General features: G+C 33.3%; 2 protein-coding genes across 4 annotated transcripts; one reads left to right on the top strand and one right to left on the bottom strand.

Moving 5' to 3' along the window:
- Positions 1-5,328: 5,328 nt before the first annotated feature.
- On the top strand, positions 5,329-16,439 carry LOC120192053 (importin beta-like SAD2). Of its 3 annotated transcripts, XM_039194901.1 has the most exons (23): positions 5,329-5,348; positions 8,902-9,021; positions 9,106-9,241; positions 9,362-9,449; positions 9,590-9,739; positions 10,079-10,241; positions 10,654-10,838; positions 10,919-11,092; positions 11,529-11,674; positions 11,757-11,880; positions 11,983-12,163; positions 12,299-12,458; positions 12,647-12,688; positions 12,827-12,945; positions 13,025-13,223; positions 13,811-13,942; positions 14,176-14,279; positions 14,448-14,627; positions 14,904-15,043; positions 15,181-15,320; positions 15,451-15,605; positions 15,714-15,840; positions 15,957-16,439. In XM_039194901.1, exons 2-23 carry the CDS (start codon positions 8,932-8,934, stop codon positions 16,118-16,120), a joined length of 3,099 nt encoding a protein of 1,032 aa, XP_039050832.1. In that variant the 5' UTR covers positions 5,329-5,348; positions 8,902-8,931; the 3' UTR covers positions 16,121-16,439. The 3 variants fall into 3 exon arrangements, with proteins under 3 accessions (XP_039050832.1, XP_039050830.1, XP_039050833.1); XM_039194899.1 differs by lacking the exon at positions 5,329-5,348 and having other exon boundaries at positions 8,802-9,021; XM_039194902.1 differs by lacking the exons at positions 5,329-5,348; positions 8,902-9,021; positions 9,106-9,241; positions 9,362-9,449; positions 9,590-9,739 and having other exon boundaries at positions 10,159-10,275.
- Positions 16,440-19,638: 3,199 nt separating this feature from the next.
- Positions 19,639-20,938, bottom strand: LOC120192130 (flavonol 7-O-rhamnosyltransferase-like). Its single transcript, XM_039194965.1, has one exon. It carries the CDS (start codon positions 20,933-20,935, stop codon positions 19,655-19,657), a length of 1,281 nt encoding a protein of 426 aa, XP_039050896.1. The 5' UTR covers positions 20,936-20,938; the 3' UTR covers positions 19,639-19,654.
- Positions 20,939-21,526: the final 588 nt, after the last annotated feature.

The following is a 21,526-nucleotide window of genomic DNA, read 5'->3' as shown; positions in this document are numbered from 1 at the left end:
TAAAATTAGCCCATCATCCTATCCTAGTGGTTGCCACATCAAATATTCTACCTTCAGAGCTTAAAATGCCATTGAATAGAGCATCGTTTCTGCATGTCCACTCAGACCACGTGAAACCAAAAAAATTTAAACGCCATAATGGTTTAACTTTCCTACGCACCTTTTGGTTGTTCCATAGCATGAGTAAAGTTTTAATATCTTCAGAAAGACACTAACTACCTTCCACAGCTTACACCATAGTTGACATGCTTTCCAAACACCTTCACAGTGACACGGTAAATGATTTACTGATTCCAGTTCTTTTTTGCATATGATGCAAATGGTAGATTCCAACCCGGAAACACTGCACTTCGACAATTCTGTGAGGGATGGAATCCTCTGAAGAATAGCCTTCCAAACGTAAGCTTTAACTTTCGGTGGAGCTAAGTTTGCTCACACCATTTTCCACACGTTATCCTCATTCTCCCCCGCACAAGACGCCAACAAGCAGAAATTTTTTGCTGAATAAAGACCATCCGGCGACCCCAACCATTGCACTTAATCTACACCGTCAACAAACATTACTTCAAACTCTATTTAGGACATTTATAAATTCGTTACATAAACTTACTTCCCATTCAAAAAGTGGTATTCTGATCTCAATATTCCATTCCCATCTTCCATTTCTCCTATTTCCAAAATCTTTAACTTCTCCAGTTTTGCGAATGCAATTCCATAAATTCTGGGAAACGCTACTCTTAGGGAAGGGACTTCCGTCCAGTGGTCTTCTCAGAATGCAATTTTACTACCATTGCCAAGCACACAGAAGCAGTTAGAAGTGAGAATATCATCTTCGCTTGACAAAGGAGACGTGATGTTTCTCCAAAGCCATGAAGGCTTCCGCCTATGGGCATTGTTAGGAAATAACGCCTCCCGATCGAGACCGTATTTTGTAACAATCACCTTTTTTTCAGAGACTATCAGTCTCTATCCCAAATTGCCATATCCACTTGTTTAGGAGCGAACCGATTTTTTATTCTAACATCATAAAAACCCAAATCTCTTACATATATTCACCTACCTGAACCAATGTATTTATCTTCCCGCCATTGCGCTCCAAATGAAATTGGCAATAAATCTATTAATCTTCTCTGTCACTGCTGCGGGCATTAAAAATAAGGAGAGTAGTATACCGGAAAGTTTGCTAGGACAAACCTTACTAGAGTTATTCTCCCACTAAAAGATGCGCATTTTCCTTTCCAGTCCTCCAGACGCGAATGAACTTTATCAATAATGGGCTGCCATAGATTTTTGGAATTCCTCTTCGGTCCCAATGGAAGGCCAAGATATAGCGTAGGAAACGAATCCCAACTGTATCTAATGTTCGCTGCCCATTCCTTCACACAATTGATGTCAATATTGACTCCATGTTTTTTGTCTTCTTCGAGTTAAGCTGTAAGCCTGCAGCTACCTCAAAGATTCTGAGAATTCTTTTACATTTCGCACCATCTCCAGCTTTTTCTCGGAGAAGATTATTAAGTCATTGGCGAATTGAATATGAGATACGGTCCAACCGCTACTTCCAACTGGAAACCATTAAAAATACTCATATTTACTGCTTTGTTCAGAAGATCACTCAGAGCTTCACCGACCAGATTAAAGAGCAACGTTGATAACGGGCAACCTTGCCTTATTCCCCTTTTTTATTTTAAAGCTAGAAGACGGTTCACCATTTACAAGAACTGCTATCGACCGAGTAAAGATACAAACATAGATCCACTTCCTCCATTTCCTCGCGAAGCCCATCTTCCTCATAACTAGGTTCAAAAATTGCTAATCGACCGTATCATAAGCATTTTTAAAATCTGCTTTGAAAACTATAGCTTCTCGCTTCCGCATCTTCGGGTCGTCAATTACCTCATTTGGGATTAAAGAGCAATCTGCAATTCGCTTTTCTGCAATAAAAGGCGAATTGACTATCTCCAATGATTTCATTTATACAGCCTGCTAACCTCCTCGAAAGAACTCTCGCCAATATTTTGTACAGACAACTCACAAGAGAGATTGACCTAAACTCCTCAATGGCATCAGGCCCAGCCCTTTTTGGAATGGGGGCGATAAATGATTTGTTGAAGAATGTATCATTGAGATTACCGCTGAAAAAATTTGCAAAAAACTCCATGACTTCATCCTTTACAAATGCCTAATTATTTTATTTTATTTTTTTGAAAAAAGTTCATATTAAAACCATCTGGCCCAGGAGCGCGCGAATCATCTATCGATTTAATTGTTTTCCATACTTCCGATTCCAAAAAAGGGGCTTCGGTTGCTCTTCTGGACATCGATTTCAACCTCTTCAAAGAGACATCAAAACGTTTGACTGGAAGAGTATTTTCAACGTTATATCCATTCTAGAAATGTTCTTGAAAAACCTTTTGTGGTTCTTTTTGTTCATTTGTCTCTGAGTTGCCCACGTTGATCGAAGGGATATGATTAACTTTTCCTCTTGTGGCAGCGGAAACGTGGAAAATTTAATATTTTTGTCAACATCTTTGAACTATTTTAATCGACTTTTCTGTAATCATTCTTTTTCTTTACGTCTGTACATCGCCATAGTTTCGCCTTCGGTGCCTGAATTTCCTTCAACATATCACCATGGATGTCATCCTTTTCACGTGATGTCTTTTCCCGATTCTTTGTTGCTTCCCGGATCTCCCTTAATATATGCATAGCACCGTTACCCTGATTCTCTTCACAAATTGCTTAAATCGCATTTACATAATCCCTATAGTCCGCCCATGACTAAACCACTTGAAAGGTCTGATCCCCTTTTTCAAATTCTTTTGTTTCGATAACACAGGTTTGTGATCCGACAAATTTCTCGTCATGGATATTGATTGGGCTAGTTGGGGAAAGCTGCTAAGCACCTCTATTGATAGAAGGAACTGTCTAACCTGCTAGATGATATAGAAGATCCTCCTCTAAACCATGTGAACGGGCTCCCCCTTATCGGTATATCAATAAGGTTTCCATCGATCTTCTCGATAGCCACTGATTTACACTAGGCATTTTTGTTACTCGAAGAAATACTACTCGAGTTTTGCTCAAAGCGATGACCCTACTAATAGGCCGGATTTTTTCCTGTTTGCCTTTGAAATCATATGATTATTATTATTTGTAATTAACATTTTTAGTATATGATTTACCATGCTCTTGTCAGTAAAACAAGTGGTTATTAATAATAATTATTAATGATACGCTACTATCTGATTTATTAATAACATATAAATTATCATCAATGTATTAGATATCTATCTTTATTTTATTTATTATTTATTAATTTATCTCTTCTTTGGTTTTATTTTACTTTTTTATTTCGGTTATTTAATTTGTTCATATAATTAAGAGTTAATTGTACCACGCGTATTTAAACTTTAAAAATCAATTTCATCTTCAAACTATGACTCTCCTTTTAAATTAGTTCTTAAATTTTCAAAAATTTCTATTTCATCCCCAGATTCATCTAAATATGTAATTAGTTTCAAACATAGTTTAACTTAATTTTTTTTTCAAACATATAACAATAAAGCTTGGCCTGACTTTTTTATTGACAGTAGATGTGATAAGTATATATTGATAATTTGGGATAAAATTAAAATGATCAAAAATTTGAAGACCAATTTAAAATGAGTGTCATAGTTTGAGAACGAAATTATAATATCGAAAAGTTTGAGAACTAAATTAGATTGAGAGTCATAATTTAGAGATGAAATTAAAATGTTTAAGAATTTAGAGATCAATTTAAATAAGGGTCATAATTTGAGGATAGTATTTCAGAAAAAATAAAAAGAAAAAAAAACATTTAAATGATGTGGGCTCAGGGATCACATTCGAGATTTATGGGCTCTAACATATACTCTCGACTAAGAGTTTTCTTTTTTGTTGTCTTTCGCTCTGACTAATCTGAATTGATTTGGGTGGTGGGTGAGTTTCCCAACAATGATTTTTTACATACACATAGACTCATACTCGAGACATACTTAAACGGCAATGGTGACTCTCGACTAAGAATTACTGATAGAATAATGATGATCTAATTAGAAACCCAAGCCTGCAATACTCATGGTTCATCAATCTCAAGCAGCAGTGATTTAAATGACTCTTCTCCTTGGACATTCAACACTTGTACTCTTTATACCTGAGCTGAAACATTTATGAGTGTATCTTTCGGTTGAACCGTGTAGGATGTGTGGTAGAAGTATGCAATAGAGCTGTTGATTCCAGGGATTTAAATTTCTTGGAAATCAAAGAAACAAAGATCCTCAACAGAAGCATGATATCGGAGTATGTCATCTACACTCGTAAAGATTGTCTGGTTAGAGGGATTACTTGGTGTTCCTCTTGTGCAGCCAACAAAATTGAAGGTGGCTACACATATCGCTACAAATCCAATCTTTCATGACAGTTCTAAACACATAGAAATAGAGTTCACTTTGTATGAGAAAAATTCAAAAAGGTCTCATACAAGCCGAATATGTTATTATGATATAACAGTTAGCAAATATCAAGATCAAGGCTTTGGTAGTCAACAACATGAATATTTGATTTCCAAGTTGGGGCTTAAAATATTTTACAACCCCCACTCAAGGGGAAGTGTAGCCCTGGATAAGTTGCTCTTGTTATGCTCATTTTGAGGTTGAGTTAGTGATGGATTTCTTCAACATGCAAAACCTTTCTTGTGTGCATGATCTTGAAACCTATACCAGCTTACCAAAATGCCCCACTAAATCATTGCAGATTCAGAAGTAGGTTTTCGGTTTGTTGAGTAGAGCAAGAGATTTGATGTTGAGTGCCCAAAATTTGAACATCAATTGCCTTTGAAATGTGATGCAATCTGTCGAAAATATTGACTGCAGAATCACACCATTAGTAATTCAAATGCAGCGGCGACACGATTGTTCTTTATCACTCAATAGGGGTGTGAAGAATGCAAACCTCAAATAATCATTCCCAATTATATTTCCCATATTATGTGAGATTGAGTATTACCAACACAATCAACATGTGAATCATTGTTCGATTCAGTGACAGAACACAAGAGGGACTAGACTACTAGTGAGGGCCATGGTCCCACAAAATTTAAATAATTATAATTTAAACTCTTAAAATTTTTAAAAAATTTAATTTGCTCCTCCAAATTTTTAGAAATTCATACTAAACTTTAATTTTTTTGAATGTTCTTAATTAATTAAATCCACTCCCATAATTTTTAAAAATTCTCATTAAGCCTCTCAAAATTTTAAAAATTTTAGTTAGACCCTAATTTTTGGAAAAATGTAAACCAAACCCTTCAAATTTTTTTTAAAAAATTTAATTTAAACCTCTAAATTTTTAAAATTTTTAAGTTGTCCCCCCAAACTCTATCACCAAGTTCCGCCACTGGTTCAATCCCAAACAATCCAATTCATTTTTTTGGTAATGACTATTTTTTCTCTTGTAGTAAACCCAATTTATCATTTTCACTTATATGGTATTTTCGAATAAATTTAGCTCTCGAAGTTGTTTAGAAGCATCATCCTAACTCTTGAAACCCGTTTTGACTAACAAAATCGTTAGTCTTCTGCATCTTTGGAATATTGTTGTGGGGTTCGACGATGACATAACATTTATTACAAAAATAAATAATAAAATATTTAAAATATTTACTAAACACAAAGGTTAAAAAATCTTCAAAATTTTAACCTAATCTCTTACTTTCACTGAAATAAATAATAAAATTTGGGGGGGGGGGAATTTCTAACCGTTGTGTTTAGTAAATATTTTAATCTAATCCCTTAATCCAAAACGTATAAGACTGACAGTTCTATTAGTCAAAATGGTCAACGAACATCGAGGGCTAAGATGACGCCCCAAAACAATTCCGATTACTAAATTGATGTGAATATATCATAAGAGAGAAAATGATAAATTGGATCTATTTTAGGAACAAAAATTACTCTTAAGCCTTTTTTTTTTAATCAGATGTTTTTTTGTTTATTTATTTAACATTTAAATAGAAGTTTTTTATATATAGAAAGCACTAATTTTAATTCAAAATAGAAAACATCTCAAATAACAATGAAGATTTACAATTATTATTGTAAATTATGCACATAATAGGACAATTTTTATAATCATTTAAACAAAAACTAGAAACTTAAGATCGCATAAGGACCGTACAAGGAAAGATAAAAAACATAACCAATAAACTCGAACAAAGATAGATACAAACATATCTGATCGCATCGGAAAACGAACTACAAAATGGAATAAAGCTATTGAAAGACCATCAACAAATCGCAAATCAGACTTGAGCGACGTGAAAAGTTATTCACGAACGCAAATTGGATATCCAAATCTAATCCGAGGGTTCAAAATAGAGAATATCTACAAGATATCAGATAAACGTCATCTTAAGCAGTCGTGGCGATGCCAAATCAACACTTAGAAAAAGATAAATGAAAAAAATGCCAAACGACGGAAAAAACATGTCAAAAGGCGTAAGAAAACGTGGTATAAAGACAAACTTATTAAAAATAAAAATTAAGATGCGATATAAAAAAGAAAATGAAAATAAAATTACTGACGATCGGTGACTAACATTAAAATTTGTGTGGTCGTCGATTAATAAAGTTGAAAAAAATAAACGGCACACCAATAAGAGGAAATTAAAGGGAATCAAACCCTAAATATAAAATTAAATATAATTCATTTATATCACGATTAAGATTTATAACAACAAAATCTAAAAAGTAATCTTAGATAGAAGTTAATCTTAATGAAATGAGTAAAATCTAATTCATTTAAGTAAGTATAATTATATATAATTTATGTTATGCTTAAAATATAAAATTAAAAGTTTGAATTTTAACTCACTCGTACTGAGAATGAAATTCTTTTATATCACGATTAAGATTTATGTCAACAAAATTATTAAATTCGAGTTAAATCACCCACATTCTTTCTCTCTCCTCGTAAACTATATAAATGTGTACTAAAATATTTTGTATTTTATTCAAAATTTATTTTAGTCTCTTTATTATTTAAAGTGATATTTTAGTTCGTGTATATTTTAAAAAGTAAATATTTTAGTTCAAAATATTGGATCTACGTTAATTAAATTTAAATATTGAGTTTAAATACACCTTAGAATCCTAACAATTTATAAGCGGAACAAATCAATCATTATAACAAAAGAATAATTTATCTCATATATTTCAAAAGTATCATTTATAATAATAGCTATATGAGTATTTTTTTCATCATTTATAACAATTTAAATATCGATGTTTAAACTTTGTTTAAAATGTCAATTATGAAGGAATTTTTAATGAGACTTAATTTTCTTTAAAAAATGATATGTGTATAATTGCGATTTAATAAATGTAAAAAAATAATTTTATATAATATTCAAAATAATTATTTAAATAATATAACTTTTAAAAAATCTTTTAAAAAATCAATAAAATTTTCCAAATATTTTAAGAAAAATATTAATAAATTATCAAAAAGTAATACTTGAAAGAGATATCTTTCTATTTATCTATTTATTAAACATTGAGGGGAAAAACCATATATCAGAAAAAACTTTAAAAACGAATAAAGTGAAGGCTAAGCTAAAGTGGTGTTTGGGGGGGGGGGGATCAACTTTCCTTTACCTCGTTTGAGCAAATACTCAAAGGATCAAAATCATTTTAATATTTCGGGTTCGAATGGTGCTTTTGAATAAAGCAAATTGAATTGGAAGAGTTGCTTCTTTAATAGATTTTTGTAAAATTTAATCTGGATTAGTTGATCAATAAATTTAATGATTAATTAAAAAATAATAACAAATTTTGGAAGGTTAATTCTCATAGATAGTAAAATGGTTATAAATGAAATTTTAGTTGTGCAAAAAATATCTTATTTAAATTATAAAAAGATGTTCATGAGGGATTTACAAGAAATAAAAAAACAATAGGGTGGTGACCAAATTAGAAAATAGATAATAATCGGGTAACTAATTGTGTAGTTTACTCTTATTATTTAAAAATTCATTCTTTATTTTCATTTGTTACAATGAAATACACGCTTTAGACCCATGCACGTGTGGCTGTTCTCCTTCGAGTGAGAGTAACTAAGGGTAAACTATCTGTTTGTTCATCTATCTATTACTTAGTTTTTATTTTAATCACTCAAATATTATGTTTTTCAAAATTATATCTAATGTTACATTTTAGTTATATTTTGATTAACTATCCTTAAAAATTTAACAGTAATGTTGCTTTTATATTTTTAAAATATTTTTAATGCTGACATGATATTATTTATAATAACACGTTAACATCACTGTTACTTTTTTAACGAAAGACATTGACAGTTAGCCATCCTAAGATTTCCTGGAATTCAAATTTTATTCTTTAAAAATCAATTTTTTTTCTATTAATATATGTGTACCCACATGAAATTTTATCGTGTCCACCTTAAAATTTTATCGCTTCCACCAAAATACAAAAAATATTATTAATATATATACCACCCTTGAAAAATTTACTATGATGGGTGACCGAAATAAAATTAAAATATAATATTATATATGATTTTAAAATTATAATAATAGAGTAGCCAAAACAGAAACTGAGTAAAATTTGGGATAACCAAATAAGTAGTTTACCCAATAATAAATGTGATGGTTTAGTTTAGTTAAACAACCGTAACCCTAATCATTTAAATTCACTTCCTCCTGCTCTAGCTATCTCTTACTCGCGATCTACTCTTGTATTTTTAATCATTAATTTTTATTTTTAATTTCCTCCGATCTTCCTCTTTTCTCCTTTCTCGGAACCCTCAGTTGTCATCTGATTAAGCTGAATTTCAACAGTTTGGATTTACAATTGTTTTGATTCCCACTTTTAATCATTGGATATAAAAAATATGGATCTTCCAAGTCTCGTTGTTGTTCTTCAAGCTGCTCTTAATCCAAATCCAGCTGAACGCAAAGCTGCCGAGCAAAGCCTTAATCAGGTTTTTATTTTATTAATTTGATTTTGATTCTTTGTTTTCAGATAAAAGGATTGATTTTTTTAAATGGTTTTTGTTTGGTTTCAGTTTCAATATACGCCTCAGCATTTGGTGAGACTGTTACAGATCTTCGTTGACAATAATTATGATATGGCGGTTCGTCAAGTTGCTTCTATTCATTTCAAGAACTTCATTGCCAAGAATTGGGCTCCTCTTGATCCAAGTATCAAATTTTTAATCAAATTTTATTTAACTTTTTTTGCGCTTAGGAAAATATCCCACCATGTTTATGAATATGAATATGCATATATTTATAGATTTGTTTTGTTCTTAATAAATGTAGATGAGCCACAGAAAATTTTGCAAAGCGATAAAGATGTGGTTCGCGATCATATTCTTGTATTCGTAACTCAAGTTCCTCCTTTGTTGAGGTATTAGTTGTTAGTTGTCCCCATTTGTTGATTGTTTGTTTAGAACTATTTACTGTTTCATTGACAGTGCATGTAGTTGTAGATTATGCAATCAAGTTGATCTATGCATTAATAAGTAATCAAATTTGGTATTATTGCAGGGTGCAGTTGGGTGAATGCCTCAAAACCATTATACATTCAGATTACCCGGAGCAGTGGCCTCGGCTTCTGGATTGGGTTAAACATAATCTACAAGATCAGCAGGTTTATGGGGCTTTGTTTGTGTTGCGAATTCTTGCTAGAAAATATGAGTAAGTATATACTATATTTCTTCTGTTTCTCGTTGCGGGATTTCTTTGTTATTTGTTGTCAGTTATCTTTGTATCAGTGCAATCTCTACTTTTAATGTTACTTGCTCGCTGAAGTAATGGGAATTATTTGATTAATCCAATGAGGATCTTTCTGTGGCTTTGATGTTTGATTACGGAAGATGTAGATGGCAGCTTTGTCCGCTTAGAATTGTTGATGTTTTAATTAAATAACAATTCAGTTTTCATTGTTTCTTTTAATTTGGTCCATAGTATACTCGTGCTGTTTCTGTTTGAATTTACATTTTAATACTAATTTCATCGCTATCTTTATCATTCCAGGTTCAAGTCAGAAGAAGAGAGAACTCCAGTTCACCGCATTGTTGAGGAGACATTTCCTCATCTTCTCAATATATTCAGCAGACTTGTTCAAATAGACAAACCAGTGCTGGAAGTGGCAGATCTCATCAAACTTATTTGTAAAATTTTCTGGTCATCTATCTATGTAAGTTCTTAAACTGCTAGTTTTTGACATGTATATGATTTTCTTTTGTATTTTTTTTTTAATTCTGTTCTCTTACTCTGTTAATTTCCTTTGATGATCTTTTTGGCGTTTTATGAAAGGAATTTGTTATTTGAAATTATGCCTATGTTTATAATCAAAGTGATTTTTGACGCAGATTTGTGGTCTTATATGGTGCTATTGTTTTGTTCTTTATGATCAATATAATTGGAAGTTAACCATATGCAAAATGCTATTTCATCTAATTACTAGCGACCTAACAATTCTATAAAAGTGTACTAAATCATGTACTAAAGTGTTTTTTATGTCAACGACAACTAATTTCTTGAGAGCTGTTTTTGTAAGATTTGTTCTACTTACATGCCATCTATGGCTGGTTGTTTCTATATCGCAGTTGGAGATTCCAAAGCAGTTACTTGACCCAAATGTGTTCAATGCTTGGATGATGCTTTTCTTAAATATTTTGGAGAGGCCTGTTCCTCTGGAAGGCCAACCTGTAGATCCTGAGCTCAGGAAATCATGGGGGTGGTGGGAGGTTAAAAAATGGACAGTTCATATTTTAAATAGGCTATACACTAGGTAAGCTTTAAATATGCAACTGGTATTCAGTATAGCCTCATGATTCTAAGCTCATTTGTGATTTTGGTGGCTTTTTATAGGTTTGGAGATTTAAAGCTCAGGAATCCAGAAAACAGAGCCTTTGCCCAAATGTTTCAGAAGAATTATGCAGAAAAATTTTTGGAATGCCACTTAAATTTATTGGGTGTGATTCGTGTTGGTGGATATCTCCCTGATAGAGTTACCAACCTTATTCTTCAATATCTAAGCAGCAGGTTTGCTATTTGGTTCTGCATAACTGGTGCTTTTGATTTTCTTTACTCATTGTAAGATGGTCAGTTTTGCTTTTGTCGGAGCTTGCCGTTCCTTTAAGATAACTGGACCATCCATTTGTGAGGCTAAAGGTTGCCCTGCATTTGACTGAAACAATAGGACTATTTTAAAATTATTCTTTACAGTGTTGACTGAAACAATACGACTCTTTTCTATATACTGTATAACATTTTCCTTTTATGTCATCAAAGAAAATCCATCCTTCCTAATTATACTTTTCTGCCATGTGCTTTGTCGGCTTACTATTTTTTATTTGTGGCCATTGCATGTGTGTTAATATTATTGATGACATTGCATCCTGTGTGGTGTTGCAAAATATATTGAAATTTAGAGATGTTAATAATGGGTTTTGACAAAGAAGCATTTAATTATATGCAGCATCTCGAAAAATAGCATGTATACTTTGTTGCATCCACAAATTGATGTTCTTCTTTTTGAGATAGTCTTCCCTCTCATGTGTTTCAATGACAATGATCAAAAGCTTTGGGAGGAAGATCCACATGAGTATGTAAGGAAGGGCTATGGTAAGTTATCAAACGGGGTATGCCTGGTATAAACCTAGAATGAGGCACATTGGTTCATATGTTTCTTATTGTTGTATTGCAGATATAATTGAAGATTTATACAGTCCAAGGACTGCTTCCATGGACTTTGTGAGTGAGTTAGTCAGAAAACGTGGAAAAGAGAATCTTCAAAAGTTTATTCAATTCATCGTGGACATTTTTAAGAGGTACTATTCTTTCACTTTTGAAACCTAATGCAGATGGGAAATATTGATTTTGTATCGACGTTTGTTATGGTATATTCATGGTACATCTCTTTCTTGTTCTAGATATGATGAAGCATCAGTAGAATATAAGCCTTACAGACAGAAGGATGGTGCTCTACTTTCTGTTGGAGCACTTTGTGATAAACTGAAACAAACTGAGCCCTATAAGTCTGAGTTGGAACATATGTTAATACAACATGTTTTCCCCGAGTTCTGCAGTCCTGTTGGTCATCTTAGAGCCAAGGTTTTTTTTTCTTTTCGTTCTCTGTCTGGGGGCATCCTAATGCTCCTCCTCCATTACTCCCCCCCCCCCCAACAATACGTGGAATCATTTCTGTGAGAGATTATCATTTTTATGCTTGTGTGATTGGGATATTAGGCAGCTTGGGTGGCAGGACAGTATGCCCATATAAACTTCTCTGACCAGAATAATTTCCGCCAAGCACTGCATAGTGTTGTTTCTGGGTTGCGTGATCCCGAACTTCCAGTTCGTGTTGATTCTGTTTTTGCATTGAGATCGTTTGTTGAAGCCTGCAGAGGTATTTAGCTGGTACTTTTGAACTTTTTTTTGTATGTGTTGTATTCGGGTGGAGCAAGCTTGGCACCAAATCTGTGGTTGTAGTTAGATTGTGATAATTAGTTACTACTTATGTGACTATTCCCTCTTCATTTCTTCATTAAAAGGAGTATTGACTGCTTAACAGAGAACAAATTGTTTTATATGCAGATTTAAATGAGATTCGTCCAATTCTTCCTCAACTACTTGATGGTAAGTGGCATTTGAAACTGATGGTTGTAAATGTTTTCTTTTCTTCATGTTCTGAAGTTTGGGATCATGTACATGATGCATAGTTGCTCTTTTTTACTAAGGCGAGTGAGTCAATAAATTGCAATTTTTTTCCTCCAGAGATTTTTAAGCTTATGAATGAGGTTGAGAATGAGGACCTTGTTTTTACTCTGGAGACTATAGTTGATAAGTTTGGGGAGGAGATGGCACCATTTGCTCTTGGATTGTGTCAGAATTTGGTAATGAATGTTCTATAAATTTTAAGTACTAAATTTCGAGTTGTCTATACCTGAAACTATTTTCATGTTCCTACTAAAGGCAGCTGCATTTTGGAGGTGTATGAACACTTCAGAAGCTGATGATGAAGCCGATGATCCTGGTGCTATGGCTGCAGTCGGCTGTTTGCGTGCCATAAGCACAATACTTGAATCAGTTAGTAGGCTTCCTCACCTTTTTGTTCAGATTGAGCCCACTTTGCTTCCAATCATGCAAAGAATGTTGACAACTGATGGACGAGGTATGTCCAGTTTTTCTTCCTTTCCCCTTCCTGTTCCAATTATTCTTTTGTTTGTTCTATATGCTCAAATGCTATTCTTACTTTTATCCAGCTAGAAATGGGAGATAGCCTCATAAAATGAGGCTGGATTGAGCCTATAGAATTAAGTTGATTTAAGAACCTAAAGTTCATATGTAAAATTTGAAATGAGAAGCTGCTACAGTTAAGGTGCTACTGCTTTTTCTTAAATCTTGCATGTTTATTAGGTCATTGATTTTCATAGTGTGCAACTGGAAGAGAAAGGAAAACTTTTTTTCTATTCCGGAAAACTTGAGAATGGCTAATTGAAGGCTTGCTTCTAGAAATGCCTATTCACTGTTGTAAACATACCTTCAAATCATTATCCGAGTATGGCGACTACTTACTGGAAAGGACTGACTTTTTTATTTTTGCTGAATTAAATGTAAAAAGTGAGTTGACGAATTTAGTTATCAAATAGTATATTTTCTGTTGCATTCCGATCATGCCAAATTTGACTTGTATAAGATGGCGTTTGGTTTATATCTTTGTGTATGTTTTATTTTATCATTTTCTTTATTCTTCCGCAGAGGTTTTTGAAGAAGTCTTGGAGATTGTTTCTTATATGACATTCTTTTCTCCAACTATATCCTTGGAAATGTGGAGCCTTTGGCCTTTGATGTTTGAAGCATTAGCTGATTGGGCTATAGACTTCTTTCCAAGTATGATTCTATTTACTGACACTATTGGTATCAGTTCGCCGTTGCAATGTAGATGTTTGGATTAGTTTATGATAGAATGTGAATATTTCTGTTTCTGTTTTATCTATGAGGTCCATATATGTGGGAATTATCACTCTTTTTTCATTCAATTTCTATTTATCATTATTTATTTTGAATTTGTCCGCATTTATTTATTTATTATGTTGTTTCAAAGAGTAGCTGTTTTCATGCAGATATTTTGGTTCCTTTGGACAACTATATATCCAGGGGAACTGCACATTTTCTCAGTTGCAAGGAACCAGATTACCAGAAAAGTCTTTGGAATATGATTTCATCTGTGAGTTGTTTTCTAGTAACATGTTGCATGTAGATGGAAAACTGTTGGGAAAATGGAAATGAAAAGGATTTATACATTCTTCGGTTTGTGATCATTTTGCTTATTTTCTATCTTTATATTGGCATCCATTTGGGTATAAGGACAATGCTTTTTCTTTTACTTTGGCAGGTTATGGCGGATAAAACTTTAGAGGACAATGATATTGAGCCTGCCCCAAAGCTGATAGAAGTAGTTTTTCAAAACTGTAGAGGGCAGGTGGATCATTGGGTTGAGCCATATCTGAGAATCACCCTTGACCGGTTGCGTCGAACGGATAAATCACGGTTGAAATGTCTTCTTGTACAAGTGGTAAGGTGTCCGGACCTGCCTTAGTTTTCTGCAATATGATGTCATGTTTCATGTGCACCCACTCAAGCTACTTATACATTGTGTACAATTTAAGTTAATTCAACATCCTTTTATCCGTCTCAGATTTTCTTTGTTGGGTTCCTGTTACAAATTTGAGTTAGGGTGTGAAGTAGCTAGCAATACCAACAGTTTATGCTGTTTTAAATGTTAATATACTCTTGTACGCATACACTTCCTCTGATTTTCTAACAGAAAAGTGTTCTTTTCTTTACGCAGATTGCCAATTCGGTTTATTACAATGCAGCATTGACACTCAGCATATTAAATAAGTTGTGTGTTACGACTGAAGTGTTCAACCTTTGGTTCCATTTGTTGCAACAAGTTAAAAAGAGTGGTCAACGGGCTAATTTTAAGCGGTAGGTAGTTTAGTATTTGATTTGACCTCTTTTCTTCACACTCCATGCAAGCCTTGAGCAGTATATCATTACTTTTACAATGAATGTTCACCTTGGATATTGACTTGTTGACTTTGTAAGTTTTATGGGTGCTACAGGGAACATGATAAGAAAGTTTGCTGCTTGGGCCTTACATCACTACTTGCACTTCCCGGTGAACAGTTGGCTGGGGAGGCTCTTGGGCGTGTGTTCAAAGCCACCCTGGATCTGCTAGTTGCGTACAAGGATCAAGTTGCTGGTCTCTTTCTCTCTCGTGTGAATTTGCATCCACTTGCACTTTTGGCTTTCCCTTGCTGTCTTTTGGAGGTTTTATCCTCCCATCTTTTCCCATTATATCTGAATTATCCTATGCATTTACTTGTGAACAGAAGCTGCAAATGATGATGAGGTCGAATATGATGATATGGATGGTTTCCAGACTGATGATGACAATGATGCTAATGGTTCTGATAAGGAAATGGGAGTTGATGCAGAGGATGAGGATGAAGCTGATAACATCAGGCTTCAAAAATTAGCTTCCCAGGTATGCATTATGTTGATCCTTTGGGTTTATTGTTTAGGATATGTCGATGTAAATGATCCTGGACTTTCAAACATTCTATTTGACCCCACCTGACATTGTTTCCTACTGGCAAAGGCTTTCCGTCCCCATGACGATGACGATGATGACTCGGATGATAACTTTAGTGATGATGAAGAGTTACAGTTACCAATTGATGAAGTAGACCCTTTTGTTTTCTTTGTTGATACTGTCAAAGGTAAATGTTTATTCAGCCATTTCGGTTTGTTTCGTATGCATTTTCTACTTTTGTTGATTTTTGAAAGGTTGTCTGAAATAAGAAACTTTTCTTTTTTTCTCGTATTTTGAATCTAGTTTTGCAAGCATCAGACCCTATGAGGTTCCAGAACCTTACACATACGCTGGATGCCCGTTATCAATCTCTTGCAAACGGTGTTGCCCAGCATGCTGAACAGAGGAGAGCAGAGATGGAAAAGGAGAAAATGGAGAAAGCATCAACAGCTGCTGCTGCATCATGAGTTCAGAATGTTTGGTCTGACCTATGAGGTATTTGATAATTCCATTCAATTATGGTCTTTAATGAAAACCAATAGTTCTTTTTTTGGTCCATTCAAAGCATTCATCGGTTCATGTGCTCCTTATCGAACCTCAGAAGAAGGGTTTTTGAGATTCGAGCATGTGTACAGGCTCTCATCATAAGCAAAACATGAGATTAGTGAACTCAAGAGTTTGCCACATAGTCAGGGTTGTGTTTTTTTGTTCAAGTCTGGTGAGTCTGGCAATTCTTTTGGCAGAAAACGCCGGCCTCAACCACTTCGTGTTGTAGTCAGTCAGTCCCACTCTCTCTTCATCTCCTTTCCACCATTTAGTTTTCTGCTTCTAGACATGTTTGGTCACTGTTTTATCAGTTGTTTCCAGCCGAAAGAATCCGATCTTTGTTCACTTCCGTGACGAGTGAGGGTCAATTGCATCATAGTCTATTATGCTGTCTTGCCATGTTAATCATATAGCCAGCATATATATTGTATTATAGGGTTTGTGTATTGATTATTTTGTTGAAAAGTAGTCTCAGAAAATTTTCCTGGTATAGGGAACCAATGTCATGCAATATTATTATTTCTACTTTGGGTTATATATATATAGGGTTTCAGAGGGTTCTCAGGTAATTTGGTTGCCTATTTGTAATATTAATTCAAAAAAAGAATTATCGAGTTTTATAATTTTAAACTTTCAAATCAAGTGAACTCGACAATATACAAGTTCGACTCAGGTCGTTTACAACCCTATCTTAGTTGTTGTGGACAGAGGGCAAGCTGAAGTAGTCCATTTACATGACCTTGATCATTGGTGATTAACTTGAGATCCGCTTTCTGGAAAACAAAAACGAATTTCGTAACATATAATATTTAAGAAAATGGTCTTTCACAAGCATGTGGATTCTAATAGACAAAGCGGGCTGGAAGTGCAGGATGTAAAACGTATTCAAATTACCAGACAGTTCAATCAAGATTACCTATTGGATTGTTTACTTCACATGCAACTTTTTGGTAAAGAAACCACTACATGACGATGATTGCATGTTATGCTTTTCCTCAGGAAAGAAACTGAAAAAGGATTAAACAACAATTCATGATTCCATAAAACAAAACTAGACACATTCTTTCGTATGTCTATCATATACGTGTGGATAATAATCCTTAAAAATTTCAAAGTATCATATATTTTAAATATTTTTTATTTTATATTAATAATTTATTTTTATCTTTTAAAATTTTATAAATTCGTATCTACGAAAATTAAAAAAAAAAGTATAATGTAATGAGATATCCACTGACTAGCTGAAAAGAAAGATGGTAGTAATACTAATCTGATTCATACAAAAGACCTGGCAGTTTACAATGAATCATATACCACAAGGTTTACCTCTCCACCTTGTTAACATACTAACAATTAAAAAATTGTTGTAATTGATCTACAGCTGATAACTCAGCTACTATAATTTAATAAAAAGACTACAAAATAAATCTCTCTAAAATACTTCTCTCTCGTTTAAATTTAAAGACTATGACACTTTCTTATTTATAGAATTAAATACTTAATCACCATAATCAAATGAAGTGAAGGACGATGTTCGAACAAAAATATATATCTTATGAATTGAATGCAGACTGAAATGTACGGAAATATACCAAAAATATATATCTGATTCAACTTAAAAGTTTTATGAATTTGTAATTGAGGTGGCTTAAAGGTTTACAACTAAAAAAGTTATACAATTTGTCACAAATTTGGTTACAAATTTTTGATTTTAACCTAAAATATTATTTGATAATTTAAAAAAGCTATACAAATTTATTACATTTTCGATTATAATCAGTTTATGTTATTTTTTAATATTATATTAACAAGTTGCATTTTAGAATTTTCTTAATTAAAAAAAAAGCTATACAAATTTATAGTGGTTGGTACAAGGAGCCAATGAATTGGAGACCCATCTTTTTTGTCTCTCCCACAAGTAATGGGATTTTCAGTTCATTTTTGTTGTAGTAAAACTGAAAACTCTCCTTAAAATAAAGTATAAAATTGTATATTAAATTTGTTATTCTATCACTTTTATTAATTGTTACGTTATTTTTTATAAAAAAATAATTTGTTATATTTTTTTAAATTAGATGATTATTTTATAATTTTTCATAGTTAGAAGACTTAAAAATATCATTTAATAATTAGGAAATTACTTATGTAATCTACACATTTTTATTAGGTAAAGTGAATAAAATTTATATTTACTGAATGGGAATATTCCCAGTTCAATCCATGAATATATTGTGTTAAAATTGTTGGTTGAAGAAGATGCTTCCCAACATATTCCAAATTTTGGAAACAGAGTAATGACAACTAAAATCGAATTGTTTAAGTGCCATATTCATTTTTCAGCAAAGCTAATTTAATTAGAAATAGTATTTATTAATTAACGAGTTATTATATGTTAATCATAAAAATAGTTATTAAAATGTGTAAAATAATTTTAAACTTTTTACATTATTATAAGTCAATTCTACCCCTTCATTTAATATACTGTTAATACTATAAATAATATATTAACTAATTTTATGAAATGTCTTAAAGAAATCCTACGTTACATAGAAACTCTATTGTTGATCGATACAATCTCCTCCGAATGAGAATCTATTTCTCCTATCCTGTCGTATACATTTGCAAATAATTTTAATTAAATTTCAAAATTTTTAATGTGAAGTATTGTTATCGTGGTTTGAGATGTAAATGAATCAAACCTTGGATGAATTGTTTTTGAATCGTTCGTATAGTTTTTGTTTATCAAACTAAATAAATGGGTATGAGCAAAAAAATTATGTTCATTTAATGAATGAACGAACACGAACAAATGTTAGGTTCGTTTATATATTCACGAACCAGATATGAATATAAACATTTTCAAAAATAACAAAAAACATAAACACAATCTTATTGATTCAAACTCAGTAAATTTTAACCCTTAACTGTGGAGTCAACAATACAAATATAAATACTTGAAGGTTATTTTATTTAGGGTAAAGTACATAATGGTGTCCCGACTAGAAGATGTTATTTTGTTGAGTCCTCCTACTATTAAAAGTTACGAAATGATCACTTGACTATTTATATGTTTCAAACTCATCATTTTTCGTTAAAAATTAACGGCTATCTAAGGGTGAACATTAACGTGCTGAAAAATCTATTAGCACCACATGGTTGTGAAATGAAGTTAGAAAAGTTGCTCTCCAAGTTTTTTTTGTCAAATCTTCTCTGTCGTGTTTCTGGAGATGCTTCAAAACAACCACTTTCGAGCACGAGTTCAAGCAGTTGACCAACATGCTAACGTTCGGCTCAAATGATCTTTCATTTTTTTTATAGAAAATGACGAGTTTAAAACATATAAATAGTCAAATGAATATTTTGTAACTTTTAATACTTGAGAGACTCAATAAATTATTATCTTATAGTCGGCGGACCATTACGTGGTTTACCTTTTTATTTAATAAAAGTTCATTTTACATTTCCCTCTTATTCCTTACACCGAGAGAAGATAATCGTTCTACAAAGTCATCTAAAGCCTTGTAAGAACTTCCACCTTCTCCAATGGCGTCTAATGCAGTCTTCCTTAATTTCATGGCTCGAACCCTCTCAGGCTTGTTCATGGCCAATGAATCAGAAAGGGTTCGAGCCAGCTTGGTTGCATCAGGGACAGTCTCTAAACCCTCACAAACACGAACCGCAACTCCCAATTCATCAACCAACAGAGTTGCATTATGGAAATGGTCAGCTTGCATGGGCCAAGCAAGCAATAGAACCTCAGCAAGGATGCCTTCGAGTGCCGGATTCCAACTACAATGACTCAAATACGAACCAACCGCAGGGTGGCCAAGGATAGCCACTTGGGGTGCCCAGCCTTTGATCACAACTCCCCTCCCCGCAACACGATCCTCGAACCCTGGTGGAACCACGTTTGGTTCCTTTACAACCCAAATGAAACAAACGCCACTTTGTTCCAAAGCTGAAGCGACAGCCTCCATTTGTAGCTTCGACGGTGTTATCTGTGTTCCAAATCCGACATACACAACGGATTTGTCTACTTTATGGCAAGAATCAAGCCATTGAATAACTTGATCATCTTGTCCCATTGGTCCGCGTTCAATGGGGAGCAAAGGACCAACAGCCCATAAACGGTCGTGCTTGGTTAACTTTTCCTTGATAAGGTTCAATTTAATATCATCTATCTCATCAAACGAGTTGAAAACCAAACCCCAGCTTTGAATGCAACCGAGATGCAGTTTCTTATAACAATCGGGCATGGAATTTAGATCGTTCACCCACCATGAACACACCGCATGTGCATTGGTGATGACGAAACACACATTGGGGATCCCGAGGTTCGAAGCCAACGAAGGAGTCCAAGAACTAAGCAACATGTCGGAAACAATGGCGACCGGAGGCGAAACATGGGTTTTGAACCAGTTAACTATAGGATCATGGAGCTTACTCAAAGCAGCAGCGAAATCCGGGACGAAAGAGATGTCTAAGTCTTGCATGTTTTCGACACCATGTGGGATGGAAGAATGGGAAGGGAAAGGAAGCAGCAAGGTTTGGAGAGTTGAAGAAGAATGCAAAGAGATGAGAGGGTGGAGATAATGGAGGTTTCTGGGTGTGACCATGACCGTCACCGTAAAGCCACGGCGGAGGAGCTGGTGGGTTAAATCCATATGAGGAAGGATGTGTCCCGCTCCTGGGTATGGGATCATTAGAACGTGAACTGCATTGCAGTAGCTTGGCATTTTTTCTTCTTTCTTTTTTTCACTTGCTTTTGCGGTCCTAGTTTTGATTTGTGTCCTAATTTATAGGCAACCCAAAGTATACTTTTAGTCATTAAATTCAATTAATGCAATGATCCAACAAACACATAAAATATTATAATTAAAGTTAAACTCATATATAGAGAGGTATGATCGGAGTTTTAGATTTTTTTATACCTTGCAAGTGAATTTTAACTACATATACACAGGATTAATTTACACCCTTTAAGGATCGTTAGATGAGTAAAAATAGACGATTGAAATTAACAGTAAAAAATGAAAAGATGCTCACTTAAAAAGAATAAAAAAATAATTTTAGACGTCTATTTCTATTCATCTATTGATTCTAAAATAGTGTAAAGCTAAAAAATTTACATTATATATAATTAGATACTAACCTACATCTACTACTTTGTGCAATTTTTGTTTTAATTTTATACAAATTTAAGATCATTGAAGTAAAAATAAATAGTTGAAATTAACTCAAATAATAAATTGCATTTCTTTTAAATGATGGATAATAAGAGTATTTTTTTTAATATTTTTATAATTCTATATAATTTTTAAATAAAA

Source organism: Hibiscus syriacus, unplaced genomic scaffold (genome assembly GCF_006381635.1).
Source record: "Hibiscus syriacus cultivar Baekdansim isolate YM2019G1 unplaced genomic scaffold, ASM638163v2 tig00116971_pilon, whole genome shotgun sequence".
Lineage (NCBI taxonomy): Eukaryota > Viridiplantae > Streptophyta > Magnoliopsida > Malvales > Malvaceae > Hibiscus > Hibiscus syriacus.
The sequence above is the reverse complement of the archived record's forward strand: the minus strand, read 5'-3'. Positions and strand labels throughout refer to the sequence as shown.